General features: G+C 47.7%; 1 protein-coding gene across 1 annotated transcript in view; it reads left to right on the top strand.

Annotated features, from left to right (window-relative positions):
- The window catches only part of coasy (CoA synthase), a 54,501-nt gene that overhangs the window by 21,229 nt on the left and 5,278 nt on the right, over positions 1-27,994 (top strand). Inside the window, exons 3-6 of the mRNA XM_072249249.1 lie at positions 3,454-3,643; positions 5,465-5,529; positions 13,330-13,414; positions 25,888-25,985. Coding sequence (XP_072105350.1) covers positions 3,454-3,643; positions 5,465-5,529; positions 13,330-13,414; positions 25,888-25,985 — 438 coding nt within the window. The remainder of the gene's footprint in view (positions 1-3,453; positions 3,644-5,464; positions 5,530-13,329; positions 13,415-25,887; positions 25,986-27,994) is intronic.

Consider the following 27,994-nt stretch of genomic DNA (forward strand, 5'->3'; position numbering starts at 1 on the left):
ACTCTCTGTCCTAGAAACTCTCTGTCCTAGACCCCAGTCACTTCCCCCAGAACTGAAACACTCTGTCGTAGACAACATTCTTGTGAATTTCAGTGATACCCAACCTGGGGGTCGATAGACCTCATGGTTACTGGTAGAGGTTCATGGCATAAAAGAGGTTGGGAACCCCCTGATCTCCCCCACTTCCCAGGGCAACTACACGTTTGTACATTCTTACCAATGTCATAGCACCCAGCTTTGGTCAACCAGTGTTTTATAAAGTTGTACTTACTTACTGCCTGTCATGCCACTAGCGTTTAGGGCAGCAATGAAGGTCCACCATCTCGGTCTGTCCATACTGTCGCACTCCGATAGGGAAGGATTCTCCTTGCTGTTTCCCTAACAATTTTGTTTGACGGTCAGGGTTGCTGGCCCCGAGCTGAACCCCTGAACCTGAAGGACTGGTGGAGTCAGTGTTAGTCTGGCCTCTACCCTTTGACCTATTTGGCATGGGTGACCCTGCCAAGGAACCCGACTCCAGCCAACATGGCACCAAACCCTACAACAAGGTTGTGGTCCTCTTGGAAGTTGACCTCTCTGCTCCTGCACGATATATCTTTGCGAATGATGGTGAGTATCCCGTGGCCTTTCCTTGTCATCTAATCTGCCTGTGTCTCCAACTTACGGGACTGTTGGACTTTGTACACCAAGGCCACTGAAGGTTCTAAGGATTCGGGATGGTGGTGATGAGTGCTAGCTTGGGTTGAGGCATCCGATGTTGCAGCGTTTACCGAGCTTGGCGGCTGGCTTGCAAACGTTTCATCGCCAGTGAAGGTGACATCCTCAGTGCACAGTGGCTGGTGTTTCTCTCTGGGGGGGAGCTACAATAAACACGAGCACTCCCAGGGAGAGACTCCATCTGAGGACTTCACCTCAACTGGCGAGGAAAGGTCTTCAAGAATACAGAACGCTGTTGGGTTTCTGGGAAAGGGGTAAAACAAGAATGGAAGGAATTATATAGACACGACAGAATTGGGCAAACTGTGCTGAATTATTCCTTGTATCTTGTTGGTAAACATCACTCTGGGCTGTGTAGATTTTGTCGGTTGAACACATACTATTACAGTGTGAAGCACGCAATGTTGAAATAGATCAAATGCAAGCTTTATTACAATCTTTGGGGGTTGATAATTTTCGTGTGAAAAAACTTTATTAAGTTATGGAAGTGATTTTATTTTAATTCACAATATTGTCTTTCATTATTGACAATCCGTAGGGCTTTTTTGGGTAATTTAGTTTTCATTGGATAAAGAACTAGTAGGGTTTTATTTCCCAACTCTCTACACCACACTCCAGTCCAGTTGGTGGCGGTAGTGCACCTTTAAGTTGGAGTGTCCACCGCCAATAAAAGTCAGAAGAGAAAGTTGTTAATTGCCAAGTTTGGCGAACGCCGCAACGTCAAACTTCTAAGGGTGCTTAGCATTTCTCCAAGACATCAATCACCTTCCCCTTCTCGGTTTTCCAGCTGATCAACATCATTGTTGTCTTGCCAGCGCCATCAACGTTAATTTCCAGAATCAGAATCGGGTTCAGTATCATGGGCATATGTTGTCAAATTTGTTAACTATGCGGCGTGATAATAGAAAAAAAATGTGAGTTCTAGTAAAAGTGGTGTCTGTGGGTTCAATCTCCATTCAGAAATCAGATGGCAGAGGGGAAGAAGCTGTTCCTGAATTGCTGAGTGTGTGAGCCTTCAGGCTGCTGTACCTCCTTCCTGATGGTAGCACTGAGAAGAGGGCATGTCCTGGGTGCCGGGGAACCTTAACGATGGACGCCACCTTTTTGAGGCACCGCTTCTTGAAGATGCCCTGGATGCTACAGAGGCTGGTGCCCATGATGGAGCTGACTAACTTTACAACTTTCTGCAGATAACTTCGATCCCGTGCAGTAGCCCCCTCCCCCCCACCCCGTACCAGAAGGTGATGCAGCCAGTTAGAATGTTCTAAAGCTTTAAGGATCAATTTACAACCTAATAAATTGACAGTTTTGTTTGGTATGATTCCTCAACATATTCACAGTATTTCTATATCAGACCAACACGTCATTGCATTTGTCACATTATTGGCTAGAAGGGCTATTTTACTAAAATGGAAAGATGCCTCTGCTCCCACTTTGATACAATGGCTCTCTCAGGTGATGTTATGTCTTAGTTTGGTAAAAATTAGAAGTCTAACTTTTGATCCTAGACTTGACTTTGAGAAAAGGTGGGGTTCTTTTGCCCGTTATTATCATTTGATTTGAGTTAATAAAGATGGTCCTTTTCTGATGCTTGGGTATATGGATTTGGTTGGCAGATTGATGTCTTTTTTTTAATGGAAGCTTGTATGGCGTATAGCTCCGGGGTTGTGCTCCAAATGGGGTCTTTTTCCTCCTTTTTTTTGTTATGAGGTTTTTTTGTTTTAGTTAGTAGGGGTTCTTTTTTCTTTCTTTTTTCCATAAAAAAAGCTTTAACATTTTGTTTTTTTTATTATGATATACTGTTCAGTTTGGTTGATAGTTTAACTCTTATTCTACATATGGATATGTTGTCTTGATTATTTTGATGTATTTTTCTCTGTTCTCGATTTTCAATCATAATTAATAAAAAAGATTTAAAAATGAAATGAGAACGTTCTCTGCAATAATCTGCAGAAATTTGTGGGTGCTTTTGGTGACACACCAAAGCTCCTCAAACTGCTAATGAAATATAGCCACTGCCATGCGTTCTTTTGTAGCTGGATCGATATGCTGTGTCCAGGTCAGGTCCTCAGAGATATGGACACCCAAGAATTTGAAATTGCTCACTCTCCACTTCTGATCCCTCTATGAGGACTGGTGTGTGTGTCCTTGCCTTACCTTTTCTGACATCCACAGTCAGCTCCTTGGTCTCACTGACACTGGGTGCAAGGTTGTTGGCATATCTCGCTCCTGTACACCCTGTTGACGCCATCTGAAATTCTGCCAACAATGGTCGTATCGTCAGCAAATTTATAGATGCCATTTGAGCTGTGCCTAGCCACACAGCCGTGGGTGTAGAGAGAGTAGAGTGGTAGGCTAAGCACACATCCTGAGATGTACCAGTGTTGCTCGTCGGCGAGGAGGAAATGTTATTACCAATCCGCACAGATTGTGCTCTTCCGGTTAGGAAGTCGAAGGTCTAGTTGCAGAAGGAGGAACAGAGGCTCAGGTTCTGGAGCTTTTCAATCAGAACTGTAGGAATGATGGTGTTAAACGCTGAGCTGTATTCGATGAACAGCATCCTGACATGGGTATTGGTTTTGTCACCTGTAGGTTTACCTCCGATGATGTCCAAACTTATAACATACATCTCCATACAACACCCACTGCTATCACATCTGAAATTAACAACTAATTCAACAAATAATTATCAGTGAATTTAGTTCAACATTTATTTACATCCTGGTTCATTTTCAGGATAATCCTCGTATACCAGCGACTCCCTATGTGATCGGTCTGACTGGATACATGGGCAGTGGAAAATCAACGGTTGTGCAGTACCTGCAGAAAATGGGCGCAGTCGCCATTAACGCTGACGCTATGGGGCACGAGTCCTACAGGCAGGGAACAGCTGCCCATCACAAGATCGTTCAGGAGTTTGGACAAGGTATGTTTAAATCTGATTTACTCACCAATAGCTTGTTCACACGATGCGATTCCTTTGTAAAACATGAAATTTAACTATCAGAGAGACATCATTATTGGATATCGTTTCTTATCATGAAGATATTCATTTTTACACTTACAGATATTAGTTCAACAGATATTATAACACTTGATAATCCTACTCTTAATAGAAGTTCCTTTTCAGTAGACGGAACTCGAATTTTGAGTGGCGGACTGACCTCCAACTTGCTGAGGCCAGGCGGCAACTCTCAGACGACTCCTCCTTGGAAAGGTCCCCACACCGCACCATCAGGCCACTGCCTCCTGCAACTCTGCCAACTTCTTCATCTCCGGAGATCTCCCATCCATTCTGCACTGCTCATTTCTACCTCCGACCCAAGACCCGCAAACCTGACTGTCCAGATAGGCCCATTGCCCCTGCCTGCTCCTGCCCCACAGAGCTCGTGTCCTCATACCTCGATTCCATTCTGTCCCCCGGTTCAGTCCCTTCCCACCTACATCTGTGACACTTCTCATGCTCCCGATCTCCTCAGTAGCTTGCAATTCCCTGGCCACGACTGCCTCATCTTCACTATGGATGCTCAGTCCCTCTACACTTCTGTCTCCCATCAAGAAGGCCGTAAAGCACTCCGCTTCTTTCTCAATAAAAGACCAACCAGTCCCCCTACACCACCACCTTCCTCTGTCTGTCAGAGCTGGTCCTCACCCCAGTTTCTCCTTCAGCTCCTCAGACTTTCTGCAAACTCAAGGAGTAACCACGGGTACCCTGGCAATGCCTGCCATATTGTTGGCTCCGTGGAACAATCTATGTTCCAAGCCTCCCATAGCAATGCTCCCTGACTCTTTCTGCGCGACATTGGCGCTGCTTCGTGCACCCATGCTGAGCTTGTCAATTTCACCAACTTTGCCTCTAGCTTCCACCCTGCCCTTGAATTCACTTGGTCCATTTCTGACACCTCTCTCCCCCTTCTCAATCTCTCCGTCTCCAGATCTGGAGACAAACTGTCTCCAATATTTTTTTTTTATAAACCCACTGATTCGCACGGCTATCTTGACTATACCTCTTCCCACCCTGTCTCCTATGAAATTGCTGTTCCCTTTTCTCAGTTCTTACATCTCTGCCGCATCTGTTCCCAGGATAAGGGTTTCAATCCTGTCCTCTTTCTTCAAAGAACGAGGTTTCCCTCCTTCCACCATTGACGCTGCCCTCACCCGCATCTCCTCCATTTCCTGAATATCTGCACTCACTCCATCTTCCTGCCGTCTTAGTAGTGACAGAGTTCGTCTTGTTCTCTCCTACTACCCCATTGGCCTCTGCATCCAACACACCATCCTCCGCAACTTCTGTCAGTTCAACAGGATCCTACACCAAACATGTCATTACCTCTCCCTTAATGTCCGCTTTCTGCAGAGATCGCTTCCTTGGTCGTCCTCCCACACTAATCTCCCTCCCGGTGCTAATCCCTGCAAGCAACGAGGCGCGCGGTCCATGCCAGGATAGGGTCCAGTGAATAGTTTGTCCGATGATAATCATCTTTCATGTTCAGCTTTGCCTCCATCAGTGAGGGTACTTGTGAAGGAGTAAAGGGTTTAAAAGTGAAACTTAGTTTCAATCCCCACAGTCTATTGAACTACTTTGCCCCATGGATCAGTGTTCTGAAACGTAATTTTTTTCTGCAGTTCTGCAGATTCTCCCAAATAAACAGCTGGGCTTCAGCTGACCAAGCAACATTGTTTTGCTGAGTAAGCAGAAGCTGCAGTTCGTTCACAGGTATAATTCAAGCGGGTTTTCTCATTGTAGAAATTCTTCTGCAAGGTGGAACCATCAACCGAAAGGCTTTGGGAAAGATCGTCTTCGAAGATCAAGTGAGTACATTTGGTGGAACTTTCCTCTTAACTGGCTGATTTCTGCCTCCTCTGCCTTCATAACGTTGCCCCAGTTTTGTAACTGAATCTTGACGCAGGCCTTTGTCACCTGGATCATTTGATCGTTTTACGCCTCAGGTCAATTTCTCATCTTCTACACTCGGTGATTTAGAACTGCGCACCCACCCACCCACTTAGACCAATTGACCCACCAACTGGGATGTCTTTGGATAGTGGGAGGAAACGAGAGCACCCGGAGGAAACAGGCAGTCACCTTGCGCTTGCTGCCCTGGTGCACGCACACAGGAAAGCTTTGAGATGGAAAGGCAGAGGATACGGAGAGTCTGCAGAGAGATATAGATAGGTTAAGTGAGTGGGCAAGGGTCTGGCAGATGGAGTACAATGTTGGTAAATGCGAGGTCATCCACTTTTTAAGGAAAAATGAAAGAGCAGATTATTATTTAAATGGTAAAAAATTGCAGGATGCTGCTATGCAGAGGGACTTGGGAGTGCTTGTTCATGAATCACAAAAGGTTGGTTTGCAGATGCAGCCGGCTATCAAGAAGACAACTGGAATGTTGGCCTTCATTGCTAGAGGGATTGAATTTAAGAGCAGAGAGTTTATGCTGCAACTATACAGGGTACTGGTGAGGCCGCACCTGGAGTACTGTGTGCAGTTCTGGTCTCCTTACTTGAGGAAGGATATACTGGCTTTGGAGGCAGTGCAGAGGAGGTTCACCAGGTTGATTCCAGAGATGAGGGGGGTTATACTATGAGGAGTGATTGAGTCGCCTGGGACTGTACTTACTGGAATTCGGAAGGATGAAAGAAGAGTTTGCAAATGCAAAAGGAAAGGAATAATAATAAACCCACATTTCAGTGATGGGGTGAGTGAAGGTATCACCTTTGGTTCAAGAGTCTGTGGGTTGAAGGGTAATAACTGTCCCTGAACCTGGTGGTGAGGGTCCTGAGGCTCCTGTACCTCCTTTCTGATGGTTGAGGGGTAATAACTGTTCCTGAACCTGGTGGTGTGGGTCCTGAGGCTCCTGTACCTCCTTCCTGATGGTTGAGGGGTAATAACTGTTCCTGAACCTGGTGGTGTGGGACCTGAGGCTCCTGTACCTCCTTCCTGATGGTTGAGGGGTAATAACTGTTCCTGAACCTGGTGGTGAGGGTCCTGAGGCTCCTGTACCTCCTTCCTGATGGTTGAGGGGTAATAACTGTTCCTGAACCTGGTGGTGAGGGTCCTGAGTCTCCTGTACCTCCTTCCTGATGGTTGAGGGGGTATTAACTGTTCCTGAACCTGATGGTGTGGGTCCTGAGGCTCCTGTACCTCCTTCCTGATGGTTGAGGGGTAATAACTGTTCCTGAACCTGGTGTGAGTTCTGAGGTTCTTGTATCTCCTTCCTGATGGTTGAGGGGTAATAACAGCTCCTGAACCTGGTGGTGTGGGTCCTGAGGCTTCTGTACCTTCTTCCTGATGGTTGAGGGGTAATAACTGTTCTTGAACCTGGTGGTGTGGGTTCTGAGGTTCTTGTACCTCCTTCCTGATGGATCATGACCTTGATAGTGGGAGTCCCTGATGATGGATGCTGCTTTCCTGTGACAGTGCTCCGTGTTTATGTGCTCAGTACTGGGTAGGACTTTACCTGTGATGGACTGGGCCATATCCACTGCTTTTTGTAGGATTTTCCATTCAGGGGCTTTGGAGTTTCAATAGACAATAGGTGCCGGAGTAGGCCATTCAGCCCTTCGAGCCAGCACCGCCATTCACTATGATCATGACTGATCATCCACAATCAGTATCCCGTTCTTGCCTTCTCCCCGTATCCCTTCACTCCGCTATCTTTAAGAGCTCTATCTAACTCTTTCTTGAAAGAATCCAGAGAACTGGCCTCCACTGCCTTCTGAGGCAGAGCATTCCACAGAGCCACAACCCTCCGTGTGAAAAAGTTTTTCCTCAACCCCGTTCTAAATGGTCTACCCCTTATTCTTAAACTGTGGCCTCTGGTTCTGGACTCCCCCAACATTTCCTCAGCAGGCTGTGATGCAGCCAGTCAATATACTCTCCACTACAGAAATCTGTCGAAGTTTCAGATGTCGTGCTGAATCTCTGCAAAACTCTGCCTTGTTTTCTCTGTAACTGCACTTACGTACATGGCCCAGGACAGGTCTTCTGAAATAACACCTAGTAATCTCCACCTCTGGCCCTCCAGTGAGGACTGGCTCCGGAGTCTATAATCAGCTCCTTGGTCTGGCTGATATTGAGCTAGAGGCTGTTGTTGTGGCACCACTCAGCCAGATTTTCAATCTCCCTCCTAAATGCTGGTTCATCACCCGCTTTGGTACGGCCGGTGACAGTCGTGTAGTCAGCAAACTTGAATATGGCGTTGGAGCTGTGCTTAGCCTCACAGTCGTTCGTTTAAAGAGGGTAGAGCAAGTCGGCTGCTGGAGATCGTGGAGGAGATCTCCGTTCGCACAGACCGGGGTCTGCGAAGGAGGAAATCCAGGATCCAATGGTACAAGGAGGGGAGCAGCGCACCGCGGGAGGAGAGGAGAGAGAGCAGCACGCCGCGCGTGCGCGGCCCTCCCGCGAAAAATGATATCGCATCTGTTAAATAGGGGCCGTAGACAATTCTGATTTGATGGACAGGGACGTGAAAGCACAGAGGAACATCTGGAGAAATTTCTGAAACGCCCGTCCGCTGCTGTCGTTACTGCGCGGTTGGGAATCTTCCGGAGGGAAGGCCTCAAAATCCCCGGCTTTGCCTGCTGTTGGCGACCGAGATTGAGGTCGAATCGTTCGGACAGAGACGGCGCTCAAGTACTCGGTGTTGGAGAGCTGATTCGGAGGCTTGAAGTTTTCGGATATCTCAGAGTCGGATTGTGGTTAGGCATGGCAGGGAGAGTTTTTCTTCCTTCTCTCGTCTGCATGAGATGTGGGACATTTGAGAGACTTTGAACTTTGTACTGTGCTCATGGACTGTTCTTCATCAAGTTATGGTATTGTTGCACTGTTGTAACTATATGTTATAATTATGTGGTTTTGTCAGTTTTTTCAGTCTTGGTCTGTCCTGTGTTTTGTGATATCACACCGGAGGAAATATTGTATCATTTCTTAATGCATGCATTACTAAATGACAATAAAAGAGGACTGCGTGTCCTCATAATCTAAAAGGTATTTATGCCACGGTCTTTGACCTTATTGAGGGTGTGGTGGTATTGTATGCTGAGCTGTAGTCAATAAAGAGCATCCTGATGTATGCATCTCTGTGTCCAGATGTTCCAGGCTTGAGTGAAGAGCCAATAAGATGGCATCTGCTGTGAACCTGTTTCTCTGGTAGGCTAATTGGAGCGAACCTAAGTCACTTCTCAAGCAAGAGTTGATATGTTTCATCAGCAACCTCTCAAGACACTTCACTGCCAACGTAAATGCTGCTGGACATTAGTCATTGAAGCAAGTCACCCACATTCTTCTTGGGCACTGGTGTAATTGAAGCCTGCTTGAACCACACACTGCAGAAGCGAGAGGTTAAGGCTCTCAGTGAACACTCCAGCCAGTTGATCAGCTCAGGTCTTTAGTACTTGGCCAGGTACCCCGTCTGGGCCGGGTGATTTTTGCAGCTTCACCCTCCTGAAGCCTGTTTGTACGTCGGCCTTGGGCTCTGAACTCACAGAATCCTTTGGGGGATGTGGGAGTTCATGACGGCTGCTTAAATGTTTTGACGGTCAAAGTGAGCGTAGAAGGCATCGAGTCATCTGGAAGTGAATTCCTGCTGTCTCCTCTGTCGCTTGATTTAACTTGACAGTATTCAAGCCCTGCCTGAACTGTCGAGCGTCCTCGTTGATTCAGGTTTGGTCCAGAATTGCCGCTCCGCCTGTGAGGTGACTTTCTGGAGGTCGTTTCTGTAACACCTATGAGTTTTTTGGTCACCAGGTTGAATGCCTCTGATCTGGCCCACAGCAGACTGAGGATCTCGTGGTTCATCCAGGGTTGGTGAAGACTCTGAATGAACTTGTGGGGAAATGCTCATCCACGACTGTTTTAATAAAGTCTGTCACAACCATAGTGTATTCGTTTACATCCACAGCTGAGTTCCTGAACATGGCCCAGTCCACCAAATCAATGTAATCCTCTGCCTCCTGAGGCCAGCTCGTTGTTGTCTCTTTAGTCTCTGCCTGTATGCAGGTAGGAGAAGGCCAGCCAAGTGATCAGATTTACCAAAAGGTGGTCTGGGCATGGAACAGCAGGCGTTCCTTATCGTAGTATAACAGTGGTCTCGTGTGTTGGGATGTCTGGTGCTGATGGTAATTGGGCAGTGTTTTCTTCAAGAAAGCCTGGTTGAAGTCCTCGACTATGATTTGAAATGTGTCGGTATGGACTGTTTTTAGTTTGGAGAAGGTATTGTGCAGTATCGCAAGCACTTAATTATAGTTGGCCACCGACGGCATGTAAACTGCGGTCAGGATTATAGATAAGAACGCCCTTTCTAAGTAGAACGGATGGCATTTGACCGTTAGGTGTTCCAAGTCGGCGGGGGTGGGGGTGAGGGACACAAGTTTGACAAAACCACTGGGGGTTTATCATCAAACACACTCCTCTCACCTCTTCCTTTTACCTTTTCTAAATCAGCAGCTTGGTCTTTGGTATGAATCGAGAAGCCTTCAGCTCTGATCACTGTATGTGGTGCGCTTGGAGAAAGCCAAGTTCCAGTCAGACGTACAACATAACAGTCTCTCATTTCCCTTTGACACAGCAATCTTGCCCCCAGGTCCTCAATGTTGTTCTCCAGTGACTGCGCATCTGCCAACAAGATGCTGGGTAGACGGGGCCTCATCTCTGCCTTTCAGCCTGACTTGGAGTCGTTCTCCACCCCTCCCCCATCTTACCTCACTTCCAGCCATGGCAATGAATCTTCATCCATTTAAAGTGCCTGGTTCGCCAAGTCCATCAGAAGATCTTGAGATCATTATGTTGATTTAAAAGTCCTCCAGGAGGACCACAACCTTGTCGTGATTTGGAGGCTTGCGTGCCTCAATGACCCGGAGAGGTACGCTGGCTGGGGTCAGGGCTTTATGCTTTGGGTCTTGCCAAACAGGTCAGAGGGTAGAGACCAGACTAAGAGCAATCCTCCGATCCTCCAGGTTCGGGATTGAGCTCAGAGCTAACAACCCTGACCAGTAAAACAAGACAGTTGTGAACACTGAGCCTCTGACACGATGAAGGAAGCCCTGAACACCGCCAGAGATGGGGCACCGTCACTGCTGCCCGACATACCAGCGGTGTAACAGGCAGTATCTGAAAGGATATTTAGAACCATTGCCTGCAGAACATGCCATCTTGAAATCGAACTCTTGGACCAGGCTTTGGTTATGAGACCATAAGATACAGGAGCAGAATTAGGCCACTTGGCCCATCGTCTGCTCTGCCATTTCATCATGGCTGATTGTCGGAGAAATATTAGGAACTGCACTCAGACACGGAGGAGATCGCTTCAACCAACCTTTATTCGTGATACCACAGAGAACTCTTCCCTAAGAGCGGGTGTCAGAGTTCTGAAAACAGCTTCAAGTACAGCTTCATTGATACAGTTGGGTGCATATCAGTAAGCTCTACAAACGGGGTATCGGTTAGTTATCAGCTGTTCACGCACTCATGATCACAGCACATTCCAATGATGAGACAGTGGGATGCAGGCCTTGGGGTTTAAATGGAAAGAAAAGGACAACATTCACAGTCAATCCTCATACATGACCCCTGTGCAGACACACAATACATTCTGTTGCCCTTTAATCACAATAATGAAGCCGCTCTGGCAGAAATATGCTAACGTGTGATATAACATTACATAAACAGGGACAGACTGGTGCGTTCGGTTCCCCTCCCCCCCCCCGCCACTCCCGCCTTTCACAGGCTTCAGGCATTTATTCCATTTACTCCATTTTAACCCTTTGATGCTTGAAAATTCCTCCACACTGATCCCCTCAACCTCAATTTCCTGATTTCTCGCCGTATCCCTTCAAGCCCTGACTAATCAAGAACCTATCAACCTCTACCTTAAGTATACCCAAAGACGCGGCCTCCACAGCCGCCTCTGGTGACGAATTCCAGAGATTCACCGCTCCTTGGCTAAAGAAATTCCTCCTCATCTCTGTTTTAAAAGGACACCCCTCTATTCTGAAGCTGTGTCCTCTGGTCCAACACTCCCCGAGCACATTCACTCTGTCTGTGCCCTCTGGTCCGAGACTCCCCCACTATGGGAAACATCCTCTCCACATCCACTCTATCTGTGCCCTCTGGTCCTAGACTCCCCCACTATAGGAAACATCATCTCCACATCCACTCTATCTGTGTCCTCTGGTCCTAGACTCCCCCACTATAGGAAACATCCTCTCCACATTTAATCTATCTGTGTCCTCTGGTCCTAGACTCCCCCCACTATAGGAAACATCCTCTCCACATCCACTCTATCTGTGCCCTCTGGTCCTAGACTCCCCCACTATAGGAAACATCCTCTCCACATCTACTCTATCTGTGTCCTCTGGTCCTAGACTCCCCCCACTATAGGAAACATCCTCTCCACATCCACTCTATCTGTGCCCTCTGGTCCTAGACTCCCCCACTATAGGAAACATCATCTCCACATCCACTCTATCTGTGCCCTCTGGTCTGAGACTCCCCCCACTATAGGAAACATCCTCTCCACATCCACTCTATCTGTGTCCTCTGGTCCTAGACTCCCCCACTATAGGAAACATCCTCTCCACATCCACTCTATCTGTGTCCTCTGGTCCTAGACTCCCCCCACTATAGGAAACATCCTCTCCACATTTAATCTATCTGTGTCATCTGGTCCTAGACTCCCCCCACTATAGGAAACATCCTCTCCACATCCACTCTATCTGTGTCCTCTGGTCCTAGACTCCCCCACTATAGGAAACATCCTCTCCACATCCACTCTATCTGTGCCCTCTGGTCTGAGACTCCCCCACTACAGGAAACATCCTCTCCACATCTACTGTATCTGTATCCTCTGGTCCTAGACTCCCCCACTATAGGAAACATCCTCTCCACATTTAATCTATCTGTCCCCTCTGGTCCTAGACTCCCCCCACTATAGGAAACATCCTCTCCACATCCACTCTATCTGTGCCCTCTGGTCCTAGACTCCCCCACTATAGGAAACATCCTCTCCACATCCACTCTATCTGTATCCTCTGGTCCTAGACTCCCCCATTACAGGAAACATCCTCTCCACATCCACTCTATCTGTGTCCTCTGGTCCTAGACTCCCCCACTATAGGAAACATCCTCTCCACAACCACTGTCTGTACCCTCTGGTCTTAGACTCCCCCACTATAGGAAACATCCTCTCCACAACCACTGTCTGTACCCTCTGGTCTTAGACTCCCCCACTATAGGAAACATCCTCTCCACAACCACTGTCTGTACCCTCTGGTCTTAGACTCCCAGACCACAGGAGACATCCTCTCCACATCCACTCTATCAAGGCCTTTCAACATTCAATAGGTTTCAATAAGGTCACCCCTCATTCTTCTGAATTCCAGTGAGTTTTTGTCCTATTATGTCCTCATGTGACTCATTGTGAATATTTTTGTTGCTAGCGATGCCTTGTGCTTTGTTTTGAAAGGTGGTATGTGAACGCAAATTTCTGAACTGTTGAATGCTTCTCAACTACTTGAACCATAACCTCTGTCTATTACGAAGTACCATAAGGGGTTTGACTCGCGCTGCCCCAAGAAAATGTTTCCTTATGGCTGCCTGTTTTTCTCTTTCAGGAGAAACTAAAACGTCTCACCAGCATTGTGTGGCCTGAGACGGCAGCTCTTGTCAAACAGATGATCAGCCAGGCTGGTTCAGAGGGTAAGTGCTGAGGACCGAACTGGGATTGTTAAGTATTGTCGCGTGTACGGCGAAAAGCTTTGTTTTGCAAGCCATGCGTACGGATCATTTCATTACATCAGTACATCGAGGTAGTACAAGCGAAAACCAGCAACGGAGTTCAGAATAGAGCATCGCGGTTACAGAGAGAGCGCAGTTCACGTACTCAATAATGCGCAACAATGAGGTGGATTCATCTTTAACGTACAGAAGGTCTAGCCTCAGCAAGGACCTGTATCCATTGCATATTGCCTATCACCACAACAGGTCAACGGCAGATGCAATCTCAATGGCTCTTCACACAGCCTTAGACCACCTGGACAACACAAACACCTACATCAGGATGCTGTTCATCGACTATAGCTCAGCATTTAACACCATCATTCCCAGAATCCTGATCGAGAAGTTGCAGAACCTGGGCCTCTGTACCTCCCTCTGTAATTGAATCCTGAACCAGAAGACCACAATCTGTGCGGATTGATGACAGTATCTCCAGCTCGCTGACGATCAACACTGGTGCACCTCAGGGGTGTATGCTCAGCCCACTGCTCTACTCTCTCTGTAGGTTAGGGAAAAAGGCAGAGAAGTGGCAGATGGAAGTATGTTGTCATGCGCTTTGGTAGGAGAAATGAAAAGGCTAGCTATTTTCTAAATGGAGAGAAAATTCAAAAATCTGAGGCACAAGGGGCCTTGGGAGTCCTCATGTAGGATTCCCCAAAAGTTTAATTTTCAGATTGTCAGTGTAAGGAAGGCAAATGTGATGTTAGCATTCATTTCGAGAGGACTAGAATATAAAAGCAAGGATGTAAAGCTGAAGATTTATAAAGCACTGGTATTGTGAGCAGTTTCGAGCCCCTTATCTAAGAAGGGATGTGCTGAAACTGGAGAGGGTTCAATGGAGGTTCACAAAAATAATTCCAGGATTGAAAGCCTTGTCACATGAGGAGCATTTGATGGCTCTGGGCCTGTATTCTCTGGAATTCAGAAGAATGTGGGGGATCTCATTGAAACCTAGCGAATATTAAAAGATAGGTGAATGTGGAGAGGATGTTTCCAATAGTGGGGTAGTCTTGAACCAGAGGACACAGCCTCAGAATGGAGGGACGTCCATTTAGTACAGAGATGTTTAGCCAGAGTGAGGTGAATCTGTGGAATTTGTTGCCATAGACAGCTGTGGGGGCTAAGTCATTGAGTGTATTTAACATAGAAACATAGAGAACATACAGCACAATACAAGTCCTACGGCCCACAAAGCTGTGCCGAACATGTCCCTACCTTAGAACTACCTAGGCTTTACCCGTAGCCGTCTATCTTTCTAAGGTCCATGTATCCATCCAGGAGTCTCTTAAAAGACCTGATCATTTCCTCCACCAGCGCTGCCAGCAGCCCATTCCACACACTCACCACTCTCTGCATAAAAAAAACTTACCCCTAACATGTCCTCTGTACCTACTTCCAAACTACGCCCTCTTGTGCTAGCCAGTTCAGCCCTAGGGAAAAGCCTCTGACAATCCACATGATCATTGTCTCTCATTATCTTATACACCTCTATCAGGTCACCTCTCATCCTCCGATGCTCCCAAGGAGAAAAGGCTGAGTTCGCTTAACCTATTCTCTTAAGGCATGCTAGCCAATCCAGGCAAATCTCCTCTGCAGCCCACATCCTTCCTATAGTGAAGCGACCAGAACTGAGCACAGTACTCCCAAGTGGGGTCTGACCAGGGTCTTATATAGCTGTAACATTACCTCTCAGCTCTTAAACTCAATCCCACGGTTGATGAAGGCCAATGCACCGTATGCCTTCTTAACCACACAGTCAACCTGCATAGTATCTTTGAGTGTCCTATGGACTCGGACCCCAAGATCCCTCTGATCCTCCACGCTGCCAAGAGTCTTACCATTAATACTATACTCTGCCATCATATTTGACCTACCAAAATGAACCACCTCACAAATATCTGGGTTGAACTCCATCTGCCACTTCTCAGCCCAGTCTTGCATCCTATCAATGTCCCGTTGTAACCTCTGACAGCCCTCCACACTATCCACAACACCTCCAACCTTTGTGTCATCAGCAAATTTACTAACCCATCCCTCCACTTCCTCATCCTTTTCCGTAGTGAATACTGAAGTACCTCCACTAACTGTTCATTAAGTACCTCCGCTATTTCCTCCGGTTCCATACACACCTCTATATTGTCACACTTGACTGGTCCTATTCTCTCACATCTTATCCCCTTGCTCTTCACATACTTGTAGAATGCCTTGTGGTTTTCCTTAATCCTGTTTGCCTTCTCATGGCCCCTCCTGGCTCTCTTTATTTCATTCTTAAACTCCTTCCTGCAAGCCTTATAATCTTCTAGGTTCCTATCATTACCTAGTTTTTGAACCTTTCGTAAGCTCTTCTTTTCTTCTTGACTAGATTTACAAAAGCCTTTGTGCACCACAGTTCCTGTACCCTACCATCCTTTCCATGTCTCATTGGAACGTACCCATGCAGAACCGCATGCAAACATCCCCTGAACATTTGCCATATTTCTTCCGTACGTCTCCCTGAGAACATCTGTTTCCAATTTATGCTTCCAAGTTCCGGCCTGATAGCCTCATATTTCTCATTACTCCAATTAAACGTTTCCCTAACTTGTCTGTTCCTATCCCTCTCCAATGCTATGGTAAAGGAGATAGAATTGTGATCACTATCTCCAAAATGCTCTCCCACTGAGAGACCTGACACCTGACCAGGTTCATTTCCCAATACTAGATACTAGCCTCTCCTCTTGTAGGCTTATCTACATATTCTGTCAGGAAACCTTCCTGAACACACCTAACAAACTCCACCCCATCTAAACCCCTGACTCTAGGAAGATGCCAATCAATATTTGGGAAATTAAAATCTCCCACCACAACAACCTTGTTATTATTACATCTTTCCAGAATCTCTCTCCCTGTCTGCTCCTTGATGCCCCTGTTACTATTGGGTGGTCTATAAAACACACCCAGTAGTGTTTTTGACCCCTCCCTCTTCCTAACTTCCACCCACAGAGACTCAGTAGACAACCCCTCCGTGACTTCCTCCTTTTCTGCAGCTGTGACACTATCTCTGATCAACAGTGCCACACCCCCATCTCTTTTGCATCCCTCCCTGTCCTTTCTGAAACATCTAAAACCTGGCACTTGAAGTAGCCATTCCTGCCCCTGAGCCATCCAAGTCTCTGTAATGGCCACAACATCATAGCTCCAAGTGTTGATTCGTGCTCTAAGCTCATCTGCATTACTCATGATGCTCCTCACATTAAAATAGACACATCTCAAACCATTGGACTGAGCGTGTCCCTTCTCTATCACCTGCCTATCGTCCCTCTTGCACTGTCTGCAAACCTCTATTTGTGAGCCAACCTCCCTTTTCCCCGTCACTTCAGTTCGGTTCCCACCCCCCAGCAATTCTAGTTTAAACTCTCCCCAATAGCCTTAGCAAACCTCCCCACCAGGATATTGGTCCCCCTGGGATTCAAGTGCAACCCGTCCGTTTTGTACAGGTCACACCTGCCCCAAAAGAGGTCCCAATGATCAAGAAATCTGAATCCCTGCCCCCTGCTCCAATCCCTCAGCCACGCATTTATCCTCTTCCTCAATCTATTCCTACACTCACCGTCACGTGGCAGAGGCAGTAATCCTGAGATTACTACCTTTGAGGTCCTGCTTCTCAACTTCTTTCCTAACTCCCTGTAGTCTGTTTTCAGGACCTCCTTCCTTTTCCTATCCATGTCATTGTTACCAATATGTACCACGACCTCTGGCTGTTCACCTTCCCACGTCAGGATATCGTGGACGCGATCAGAAACATCCTGGACCCTGGCATCTGGGAGGCAAACTACCATCCGCGTTTCTTTCCTGCGTCCACAGAATCGCCTGTCTGACCCCCTAACTATAGAGTCCCCTATCACTGCTGCCATCCTCTTCCTTTCCCTACCCTTCTGAGCCACAGGGCCAGACTCTGTGCCAGAGGGATGACCACCGTTGCTTCCCCCAGGCAGGACATTCCCCCCCAACAGCACTCAAGCAGGAATACTTATTATTTAGGGGGACAGCCACTGGGGTACTCTCCAGCACCTGCTTCTTGCGTTTCCCTCTCCTGACTGTTACCCACTTCTCTGTCTCCTGTGGTCCCGGGGTGACTACCTGCCTATAGCTCCTACCTATCACCTCCTCACTCTCCCTGACCAGACGAAGGTCATCGAGCTGCATCTCCAGTTCCCTAACGCGGTCTCTAATGAGCTGCAGCTCGACATACCTGGTGCAGATGTGGGAGGCCGGGAGTCTCTAGGACCTCCCACATCTGACACTGGGCACAGAAAACCGGCCTCACACACATACTCTCTGCATTTATTTTAAACAGATAACCTACCTGGCCTCGACCCTTTATCGCCGAAGCCCCGTTGAGCCAAAGCCTTCCTACTCTGTCTCCCTCTACTCCAGCGCCTTCTCCTCCGATGCCTGCTCTGTAAATCTGTCTTCCTCTTAAACTCTTCCCGCTGTTCTCACTGGCCGACCTCCACGTGCTTGCGCAGTCGTACCCGTTCAAACTGCCGAAGGAATAACCGTCACCTTCTCAACTCTGCTCGCTTTTAAACTCTTCCCACTGTTCTCACCAGCAGAGGTTGATAGATTCTTGATTAGTCAGGGCATGAAAGGATACAGGGGGAAGGCAGGAGACTGGGGCTGAGAGGGTAAATGGATCAGCCGTGATGAAATACTAGAGCAGGCTCGATGGGCCAAATGGCCTCATTCTGACCCTATATTGTATGGTCTTATGGTCTTTCATCTTGTAATGTCGTGGTACCCACTGTTAAGCAGACAAAGGTTCTTTGTCGAGGCTGGAGGAGGGGAAAACTCCAGGCCAGGCTGGGGCGCAGAGGAATGAGACTCTTGTTATCAAATGTGCTGTCGCTGGAGAACAGGACTGAAGACTTACGGTGAGGATTGCTGTATGGAAGGGAAATGAGGAATTGTGTGTTCTGTGTTTCACAGAGATGTGGCTCTCTTGGGACTCTCCGGATATGCTAATAAAACCCAGAGGCTTCTCGATGCAGAGGATGGACTGAACTGCTGATTCTGTGAAGGCAAAAGTTTGGTGTCTATGTTGCACGATAAACTCTTTGTGGTGTTCGGACAGGGCAGTTTTGTCGCACACTTGTTCCCCTGACCTGGATTAAGTGCCGACATTTCTACTCACCAAGAGAGTTCTCCCCGTGATCCTGACCACAGTTTACATACTGCCAAAGGCTGACGTTAATCAGGCTGTCAAGATATTGGTTGCTGCCATCACCAAACAAATAACACTCCTCCCTGACGCATTTGAAGTCGTAGTCAGGGACTTCACTCAGACTTGTTAGAAGAAATCTCTGCCCAGTTATCGTCAGCATTTAACCTACAGCACCGGGGTTCCAACACACTCGACCGCTGCTATAAGGAGTGCCTGCTGTACCATGCCCGGAAAGCTGATCGCTTGGCTGTCCTTCTCCTATCTGATTACAGACAGAGGCTGAAGAGCGGGGCCCCAGAGATGAGGACAACAAAGAGGTGGTCGCAGGAGGCAGAGGAGCGGCTATGGGATTGTTTCAAGTTGGCGGAGTGCGCCGTGTTCAAGGATTCATCAGAGGATCGTGGTTGTCACCGACCTTGTAACAAAAAAGTCGTAAGATGAGTGTCTCCACAAGTTGATTCAGAGTCTTCCCCAGTCAGAAGCCCTGGATGAACCACGAGATCCCCAATCTGCTGAGGGCCAGATCGGTGGTATTCAGGTCTGGAAGGGAATCTCACATGTGACGTGGCAATTCCAGACCAGACATGAATCACTGAAAGATGCTCGACTGACTGTCAGGGCTTAAATGTTGTGACTAGTGAAACCAAGACTTCCCTCCCGGACGAGCTCAATGTCTTCTTTGCTTGCTTCGACCGGAGGAACTTTCAGAAACTCCTGTAGACCCCGGTGACCCTGTGATTTCAGGCTCTGAGGCCGATGTGAGAGCATCTTTCAGGAGGGTGAACTCACGGAAACCGCCCATCCCAGATGGGGTATCTGGCCAAGTATTAAAGACCTGTGCTGATCAACTAGCTGGAGCGTTCACCGGTATCTTTAACCTCTCACTTCAGCGGTCTGCGGTACCTACCTGCTTCAAGTAGGATTCAGTTGTACCGCTGCCTAAAAAGAACGTGGTGACCTTCCTCAATGGTGATCATCCAGTAACAGTCACACCCACAGTGACGAAGTGTTCTAAGGGGTTGGTGATGAAACTTATACACTCCTGCCTGAAAAGACTTGGATCTACTCCAGTTTACCTACCCGAGCGACAGGTCCACACAGATGCCACCTCGTTGCCTCTTCACTCAACCCTGGAACATCTGGGCAGCAAAGATCCATGTATCAGGATGCTCTTTATCGACAACACCCCTTCAAAACTAATTATCACACTTCAAGAGCTGGGCCCCAATACCTCCTTATGCCACTGGATCGTTGATTTCCTCACTTGCAGCCCCCAGTCAGTGCGAATGGAGTCCTTCTCCACGATCTCTACAGCTCAGGTGCACCACAGATCCGTGTGCCTACCCCCCTGCTGTACTCGCTTTACACGACGACTGCTTGGCTGAGCACAGCTCCGATGCCGTTTTCAAGTTTGCTGATGACGCCAGTGTTGTAGGGCCAAATCAAAGGTGGTGACAAATAGGAGGGAGATTGAAAATCTGGCTGAGTGGTGTCGTGACTACAGCCTCTCACCCAATGTCAGCGAGACTTAGGAGCTGATGATTGACTTCAGGCAGAGGAAACTGGAGATCCGTGAGCCAGTCCTCGTCAGAGGATCTGAGGTGGAGAGTGTCAGCGACTTTAAATTCCTTGGTGGTACCATTTCAGAGGACCATTCCTGTGCAATTATGAAGAAAGCACAACACACCACAAAGATATCCGGATGGTATATTGCCTGCCAGAGCCAGGGTTGGAGATGTCTCCGATCCGCTCCATGGCATTGTAAAGGGTACGTCGGTAGCAAAGGTGAGGAGGTACTGGAGAGAGAATTTAAGGAGTTAGGTAGAAAGCTGAAAAGCAGGACCTCCAGATCAGTAACCACTGGATGGCTGCCAGTGAGGGTAAGGATAGGACGATTCGGCAGGTGAACGTGTGGCTGAAGAATTAGTGCAGGGGCCAGGGTTTCAGATTTCAGGATCGTTGGGATCTCTTCTAGGGAAGGCATGACCTGTACAAAAGGGACGGGTTACACCTGAACCCATGAGGGGTTCAAACCTGACCCTTGCGGGCAGCTTTGCCGGAGCCGTTGGAGAGGGTTGAAACTCATTTGGCAGAGTGAGGGGGCTGAGGGTGGGGCAGTTCATTCTCAACTAGGTGCAGCGTGTCGTGAGACTGTCAGGAAAGGCAGACAGATGATCGAGCAAATTTGCAGCCAGTGAGATGAGTTGAAGTGTAACACGGGGACAAAATCGAAAAGGGTGATGAGTACAGGACTGAGTGTGTTATGTTTGAATGCACACAGTGAATGGAATAAGGTAGACGATCTTGTCGCACAATTAAAGATCGGCAGGTGTGACGCTTTGGGCATCACAGAGTCGAGGCTGAAAGAAGATCATAGTTGGCAGCTTAACTTCCAAGCATACACATTGTATCGAAAGGACAGGCGGTAGGTAGGAAAAAAATGGTTAAAAAAAAATGAAATCAAATCCTTAGAAAGAGGTGATATAGGATTGGAAGATGTACAATTATTGTGGATAGAGTTAAGAAACTGCAAGGACAAAAAGACTCTAATGGAAGTTATATACAGACCTCCAAACAGTAGCCAAGATGTGCCCTTGAACAGAAAATCCTACAAAAAGTAATGGATATGGCCCAGTCCATCACGGGTAAAGCCTTCCCCACCATTGAGAACATCTACACACGACCTCTTCACAGGAAATTAGCGTCCATGATCAGGGACCACCACCATCCAAGTCATGCTCTCTTCTCTCTGCTGCCATCAGGAATACAGGAGCCTCAGGACCCACACCACCAGGTTCAGGAACAGTTATTAACCCTCAACCATCAGGAAGGAGACACAGGAGCCTCAGGTCCCACATCACCAGGTTCAGAAACAGTTATTAACCCTCAACCATCAGGAAGGAGACACAGGAGCCTCAGGTCCCACACCACCAGGTTCAGGAACAGTTATTAACCCTCAACCAACAGGAAGGAGACACAGGAGCCTCAGGTCCCACACCACCAGGTTCAGGAACGGTTATTAACCCTCAACCATCAGGAAGGAGACACAGGAGCCTCAGGACCCACACCACCAGGTTCAGGAACAGTTACCTCAACCATCAGGCTCTTGAACCAGAGGGGATACTTCACTTGCCCTATCATTGAACTGTTCCCACAACCTATGGACTTACTTTCAAGGACTCCTCATCTCATGTTCTTGATATTTATTGCCATTTCTTTATCATTAGTGCTTTTTTTATTTTGTTTTGTATTTTGCACACTGGTTGAATGTCCAAGTGCAGCATTTCATTGATTCTGTTATGGTTATTATTCTAAGGATTTATCGAGGATGCATGCAAGGAAATGAATCTCAGGGCTGTATATGGTGATATATATCTATACACACTTCAATAATGAATTTACTTTGAACTTTGTGCAAATTACAATGACAGACAGAAAAGGCATGTAAAATGGGCAATGTTACAATAATCCCGGGTGATTACAAATAGCAGGTAGATTAGGAAAATCAGTATGGTGCTGGATCCCAAAAGTGGGATTTGTAGAAAGCCTATGAGATGGCATTTTAGTGCTAGCGAAAAGGCTGTTCTGGATTAGGTGTTATGTAATGACCCAGATTTGATTAGGAAGCTTAAGGTAAAGGAACTCCGAGGAGGAAGTGATTATAATATGATATAACTTGCCCCGCAATTTGGGAGGGGGAAAACTACAGTCAGGTGTGTCAGTATTAGAGTGAAGTTATAGAGGCATGAGAGAGGAGCTGGCCAAAGTTGAATGGAAGGGGACACTGGAAGGGATAACAGCAACGGCTGGAATTTCTGGGGAAATTCAGAAGGTGCAGGATGGTTGCATCCCAAAGATCAAGAACTATTCTAAAGGGAGGGTGAGGCTGACAAGGCATAAAAGCAGAAGAGAGGGCAGACACGACGAAATCTGTAGGTGCTGGAAATTCAGGCAACACACACAAAAAATGCTAGTGGAACGCAGCAGGCCTGGCAGCATCTATAGGGAGAGGTACAGTCGACGTTTCGGGCCAGGACCCTTCGTCAGAACTAACTGAAAGAAGAGATAGTAAGAGATTTTAAAGGGGGAGGGGGAGGGGGAGATCTGAAATGGTAGGAGAAGACAGGAGGGGGAGGGATGGAGCCAAGAGCTGGACAGGTGATTGGCAAAAGGTATACCAGACTGGAGAAGGGAGAGCAACGAGCTATAGGTGAGAGGGACAGAGGAAGAAAAAAAAAGAGAGAAAAAAGGTGGGGGGGGGGGGAATATATTAAATAAATAAATAACAGATGGGGTACAAGGGGGAGGTGGGGCACTAACGGAAGTTTGAGAAGTCAATGTTCATGCCACCAGGTTGGAGGCTACCCAGACGGAATATAAGGTGTTGTTCCTCCAACCTGAGTGTGGCTTCATCTTTACAGTAGAGGAGGCCGTGGATAGACATATCAGAATGGGAATGGGATGTGGAATTAAAATGTGTGGCCACTGGGAGATCCTGCTTTCTCTGGTGGACAGAGCGTAGGTGTTCAGCAAAACGGTCTCCCAGTCTGCGTCGGGTCTCGCCAATATATAGAAGGCCGCATCGAGAGCACCGGACGCAGTATATCACCCCAGTCGACTCACAGGTGAAGTGTCGCCTCACCTGGAAGGACTGTCTGGGGCCCTGAATGGTGGTGAAGGAGGAAGTGTAAGGGCATGTGTAGCACTTGTTCCGCTTACACGGATAAGTGCCGGGAGGGAGATCAGTGGGGAGGGATGGGAGGGACGAATGGACAAGGGAGCTGTGTAGGGAGCGATCCCTGCGGGAAGCAGAGAGAAGGGAGGAGGGAAAGATGTGCTTATTGGTGGGTTCCCATTGGAGGTGGCGGAAGTTACGGAATGCGAAGAGAGGGCATATAACTTTAGAAAAAATTGTGGGAAGTTAGAGAATTGGGAAGCTTTGAAAAACAAACAGAAGGCAACTAAAAGCAGCCATAAAGAGGGAAAAGATATAATATGGTAAACTAGCCAAATATAGAGGATAACAAAAGTTTTTTCAGATAGATAAAGAGTAAAAGAGAGGCGAGAGTAGGTATTGGACTGCTGGAAAATGATGCTGGAGAGGTAGTAATGGGGGACAAGGAAATAGCAGAGAAGCAGAATAAGTATTTTGCATCATTCTTCACTGTGGAAGACACTAACAGTATGGCAGAAGTTCAAAAATGTCAGGGGCAAAAGTGTGTGAAGTTACCATTACTAGGGAGAAGGTGCTTTGGAAATTGAAAGATCTGAAGGTAGATAAGTCACCTGAACCAGGTGGCCAAAGAGATTGTGGAGGCATCAGTATCTGCCCCACCGCTTATCTTGGTATCATCTGCAAACTTGGCCACAAGCCACCAATCAGATCATCCAAATTATTAACATACAACAGAAAACGAATGGGTCCCAACACAGACCCCTGTGGAACACACTAATCACTGACCCCCAGCCAGAAAAAGCTGCCTTTGTTCCCAATTTTGCCTCCTGCCAATCGTCTATCCGTGTGAGTATCTTTCTTGTTACACACTGGGCTCTTAACTTGTTTAGCAACCTTGTCAAAGGTCTTCTGAAAATCCAGGTACCCAAAATCCACCGTTCCTCCTTTGTCTATCCTGCTTGTTATGTTTTCAAAGAATTCCAACAGATCTGTCTGGAAAGATTTTCCCTTAAGTAAACCATGCTGACTACGGCTTACTTTATCCAAGTACCCCGACACCACACCTTGAACTGTCGACTCCAACATCTTCCCAACCACTGAGGTCAGACTAACTGGCCTATAGTTCCTTTCTTCTGCCTTCTTCCCTTCTTGAAGAGTGGAATGAGATATGCAATTTTCGAGTCTTCCACAACCGTTCCAGAATCTAGTGATTCTCAAAAGATCATTCCTTATGCCTCCGCAATCTCCTCAGCCGCCTCTTTCAGAACCCTGGGGTGTAGACCATCTGGTCCAGGTGACTTATCGACCTTCAGAACTTTCAGCTTCCCGAGCACCTTCTCCCTAGTAATGGTAACTTCATACACTTCTGTCCCCTGACACTCTCAAACTTCTGGCTTACTGCCAGTGTCTGCAGTGATGCAAAATTCTTAGTTCGTCCGCTGTTTCCTTATCCCCCATTACTTCCTCTCCAGCATCATTTTCCAGCAGTCCGAGATCTACCCTTGCCTCTCTCCTACTCTTTATAGAACTTCTGGAATCCTCTTTGATATGATTGGCTAGCTTACCTAGGTGTAGCAAGATGCCAGAAATGCGAGAGTGTCAGGGAGCAGAAGAGAGGGTTTTGCTATGGCTAAGGAGAAGGTGCTTGGAAAGCTGAGAAGTCTGAAGGTACTGCAGCTAAGGCGCCTGGACCAGATGGCGTACACACCAGGGTTCTGAATCAGGTAGCTGAACAGATTGTGGAGGCGTTCACAATGATATCTCACGAATCACTAGGATATGGAACGGTTCCGAATTATCGCTGGTATCAAACTTCGATAATACTGAACACAGGCAATGCCAAACGTCGCTAATATCGAACCGTTAACATTGCTGATGCTGACACCGAACGTCGTCAATATCACCAAGGCCGGCACCGTCCATGTCACCGATACCAGACACCTCTAATAGCAAATACGGAAAGATGGACTTAACAGAAATCTCATGTGATTCTATTGCAAAACACCAAGCTTGCTGTGTAAACAGCTGGGGGGTAAAAAAAAGCTGCAATTTAAAATGTTAATTGAAGCTCGGTGTTTTGCAGTAGAACCACACAAGATTTCTGTAAACTGGTGGGTTTTCCTGGAAATATGTTGATTAGCTTGAAGATAAGTTTGTCATCTTTCAGCAAGCAACTGGAAGGCAGAGGAGAACGTGGGCTTGCAGCATGGTCCTAGCACAAGGTCTGTAGTTATTACTGACTGAGATTACAACTGAATCACTCTGACAGTCAGAGGAACAGAGTTTGATGATGTAGTCTCAAGTGAAAGTTCTCTAGGAGTAGAATCACAGCGAAACTCGATGCCTAACCAATCTACATCTCCTGCAGAGTGCAATCAATTCCTTCTGTGCAGGGTAATATATTTACCTCTCAGGCACAAACATTCATCTTTTACTCAGAGACGTTTCTTGTTCACACCGATATTTACAGTTTAACTGAGAATTTCTTTTTCAATTTCCCTTTGCTTTCCTTGCCAGGTAAATCGGTGTGTGTGGTTGATGCTGCACTCCTGCTGGAGGCTGGCTGGAAAGATATGGTTCATGAAGTTTGGGTGGTGATTGTTCCAAAGGACGAGGTACATTGCATTTCCACCCAATTATCAGCAAATGAATAACAATCAATTTATTTACCAGTGATTTAGATCCACAACTGCAATGTCCCCATACTCACCGGTCAAAGCCACATCTGTCCACATGGTCAGAACGACACCTGTAATGTCCACATGGTCACCGGTCAGATCCACATCTGTAATAACACACGGTCACCGGTCAGATCCACACCTGTAATGTCCACACGGTCACCGGTCAGATCCACACCTGTGATGTCCACACGGTCACCGGTCAGATCCACAGCTGTAACGTCCACACGGTCACCGGTCAGATCCACACCTGTAATGTTCACATGGTCACCGGTCAGATCCACACCTGTAACGTCCACACGGTCACCGGTCAGATCCACACCCGTAATGTCCACACGGTCACCGGTCAGATCCACACCTGTGATGTCCACACGGTCACCGGTCAGATCCACAGCTGTAACGTCCACACGGTCACCGGTCAGATCCACACCTGTAATGTTCACACGGTCACCGGTCAGATCCACACCTGTAATAACACACGGTCACCGGTCAGATCCACACCTGTAATGTCCACACGGTCACCGGTCAGATCCACACCTGTAATAACACACGGTCACCGGTCAGATCCACACCTCTGATGTCCACACGGTCACCGGTCAGATCCACACCTGTAATAACACACGGTCACCGGTCAGATCCACACCTGTAATAACACACGGTCACCGGTCAGATCCACAGCTGTAACGTCCACACGGTCACCGGTCAGATCCACACCTGTAATGTTCACACGGTCACCGGTCAGATCCACACCTGTGATGTCCACACGGTCACCGGTCAGATCAACACCTGTAATGTTCACACGGTCACCGGTCAGATCCACAGCTGTAACGTCCACACGGTCACCGGTCAGATCCACACCTGTAATGTTCACACGGTCACCGGTCAGATCCACACCTGTGATGTCCACACGGTCACCGGTCAGATCAACACCTGTGATGTTCACACGGTCACCGGTCAGATCCACACCTGTAATGTCCACACGGTCACCAGTCAGATCAACACCTGTAATGTTCACACGGTCACCGGTCAGATCCACACCTGTAATGTCCACACGGTCACCGGTCAGATCCACACCTGTAATGTCCACACGGTCTCCGGTCAGATCCACATCTGTAATAACACACGGTCACCGGTCAGATCCACACCTGTAATAACACACGGTCACCGGTCAGATCCACACCTGTAATGTTCACACGGTCACCGGTCAGATCCACACCTGTAATGTCCACACGGTCACCGGTCAGATCCACACCTGTAATGTCCACATGGTCAGAACCACACCTGTAATGTCCACACGGTCACCGGTCAGATCCACACCTGTAATAACACACAGTCACCGGTCAGATCCACACCTGTAATAACACACGGTCACCGGTCAGAACGACACCTGTAATGTCCACACGGTCACCGGTCAGATCCACACCTGTAACGTCCACACGATCACCGGTCAGATCCACACCTGTAATGTCCACACGGTCACCGGTCAGATCCACACCTGTAATGTCCACACGGTCACCGGTCAGATCCACACCTGTTCATACGGTTACTGCTCAGATCCACACCTGTAATGTCCACACGGTCACTGGTCAGATCCACACCTGTAATAACACACGGTCACCGGTCAGATCCACACCTGTTCATACGGTCACTGCTCAGATCCACACCTGTAATGTCCACACGGTCACCGGTCAGATCCACACCTGTAATGTCCACACGGTCACCGGTCAGATCCACACCTGTAATGTCCACACGGTCACCGGTCAGATCCACACCTGTAATAACACACGGTCACCGGTCAGATCCACACCTGTGATGTCCACACGGTCACCGGTCAGATCCACACCTGTGACGTCCACACAGTCACCGGTCAGATCCACACCTGTAACGTCCACACGGTCACCGGTCAGATCCACACCTGTAACGTCCACACAGTCACCGGTCAGATC

This window comes from Mobula birostris, chromosome X, assembly GCF_030028105.1.
Source record: "Mobula birostris isolate sMobBir1 chromosome X, sMobBir1.hap1, whole genome shotgun sequence".
NCBI classification, from domain to species: Eukaryota; Metazoa; Chordata; class Chondrichthyes; order Myliobatiformes; family Myliobatidae; genus Mobula; species Mobula birostris.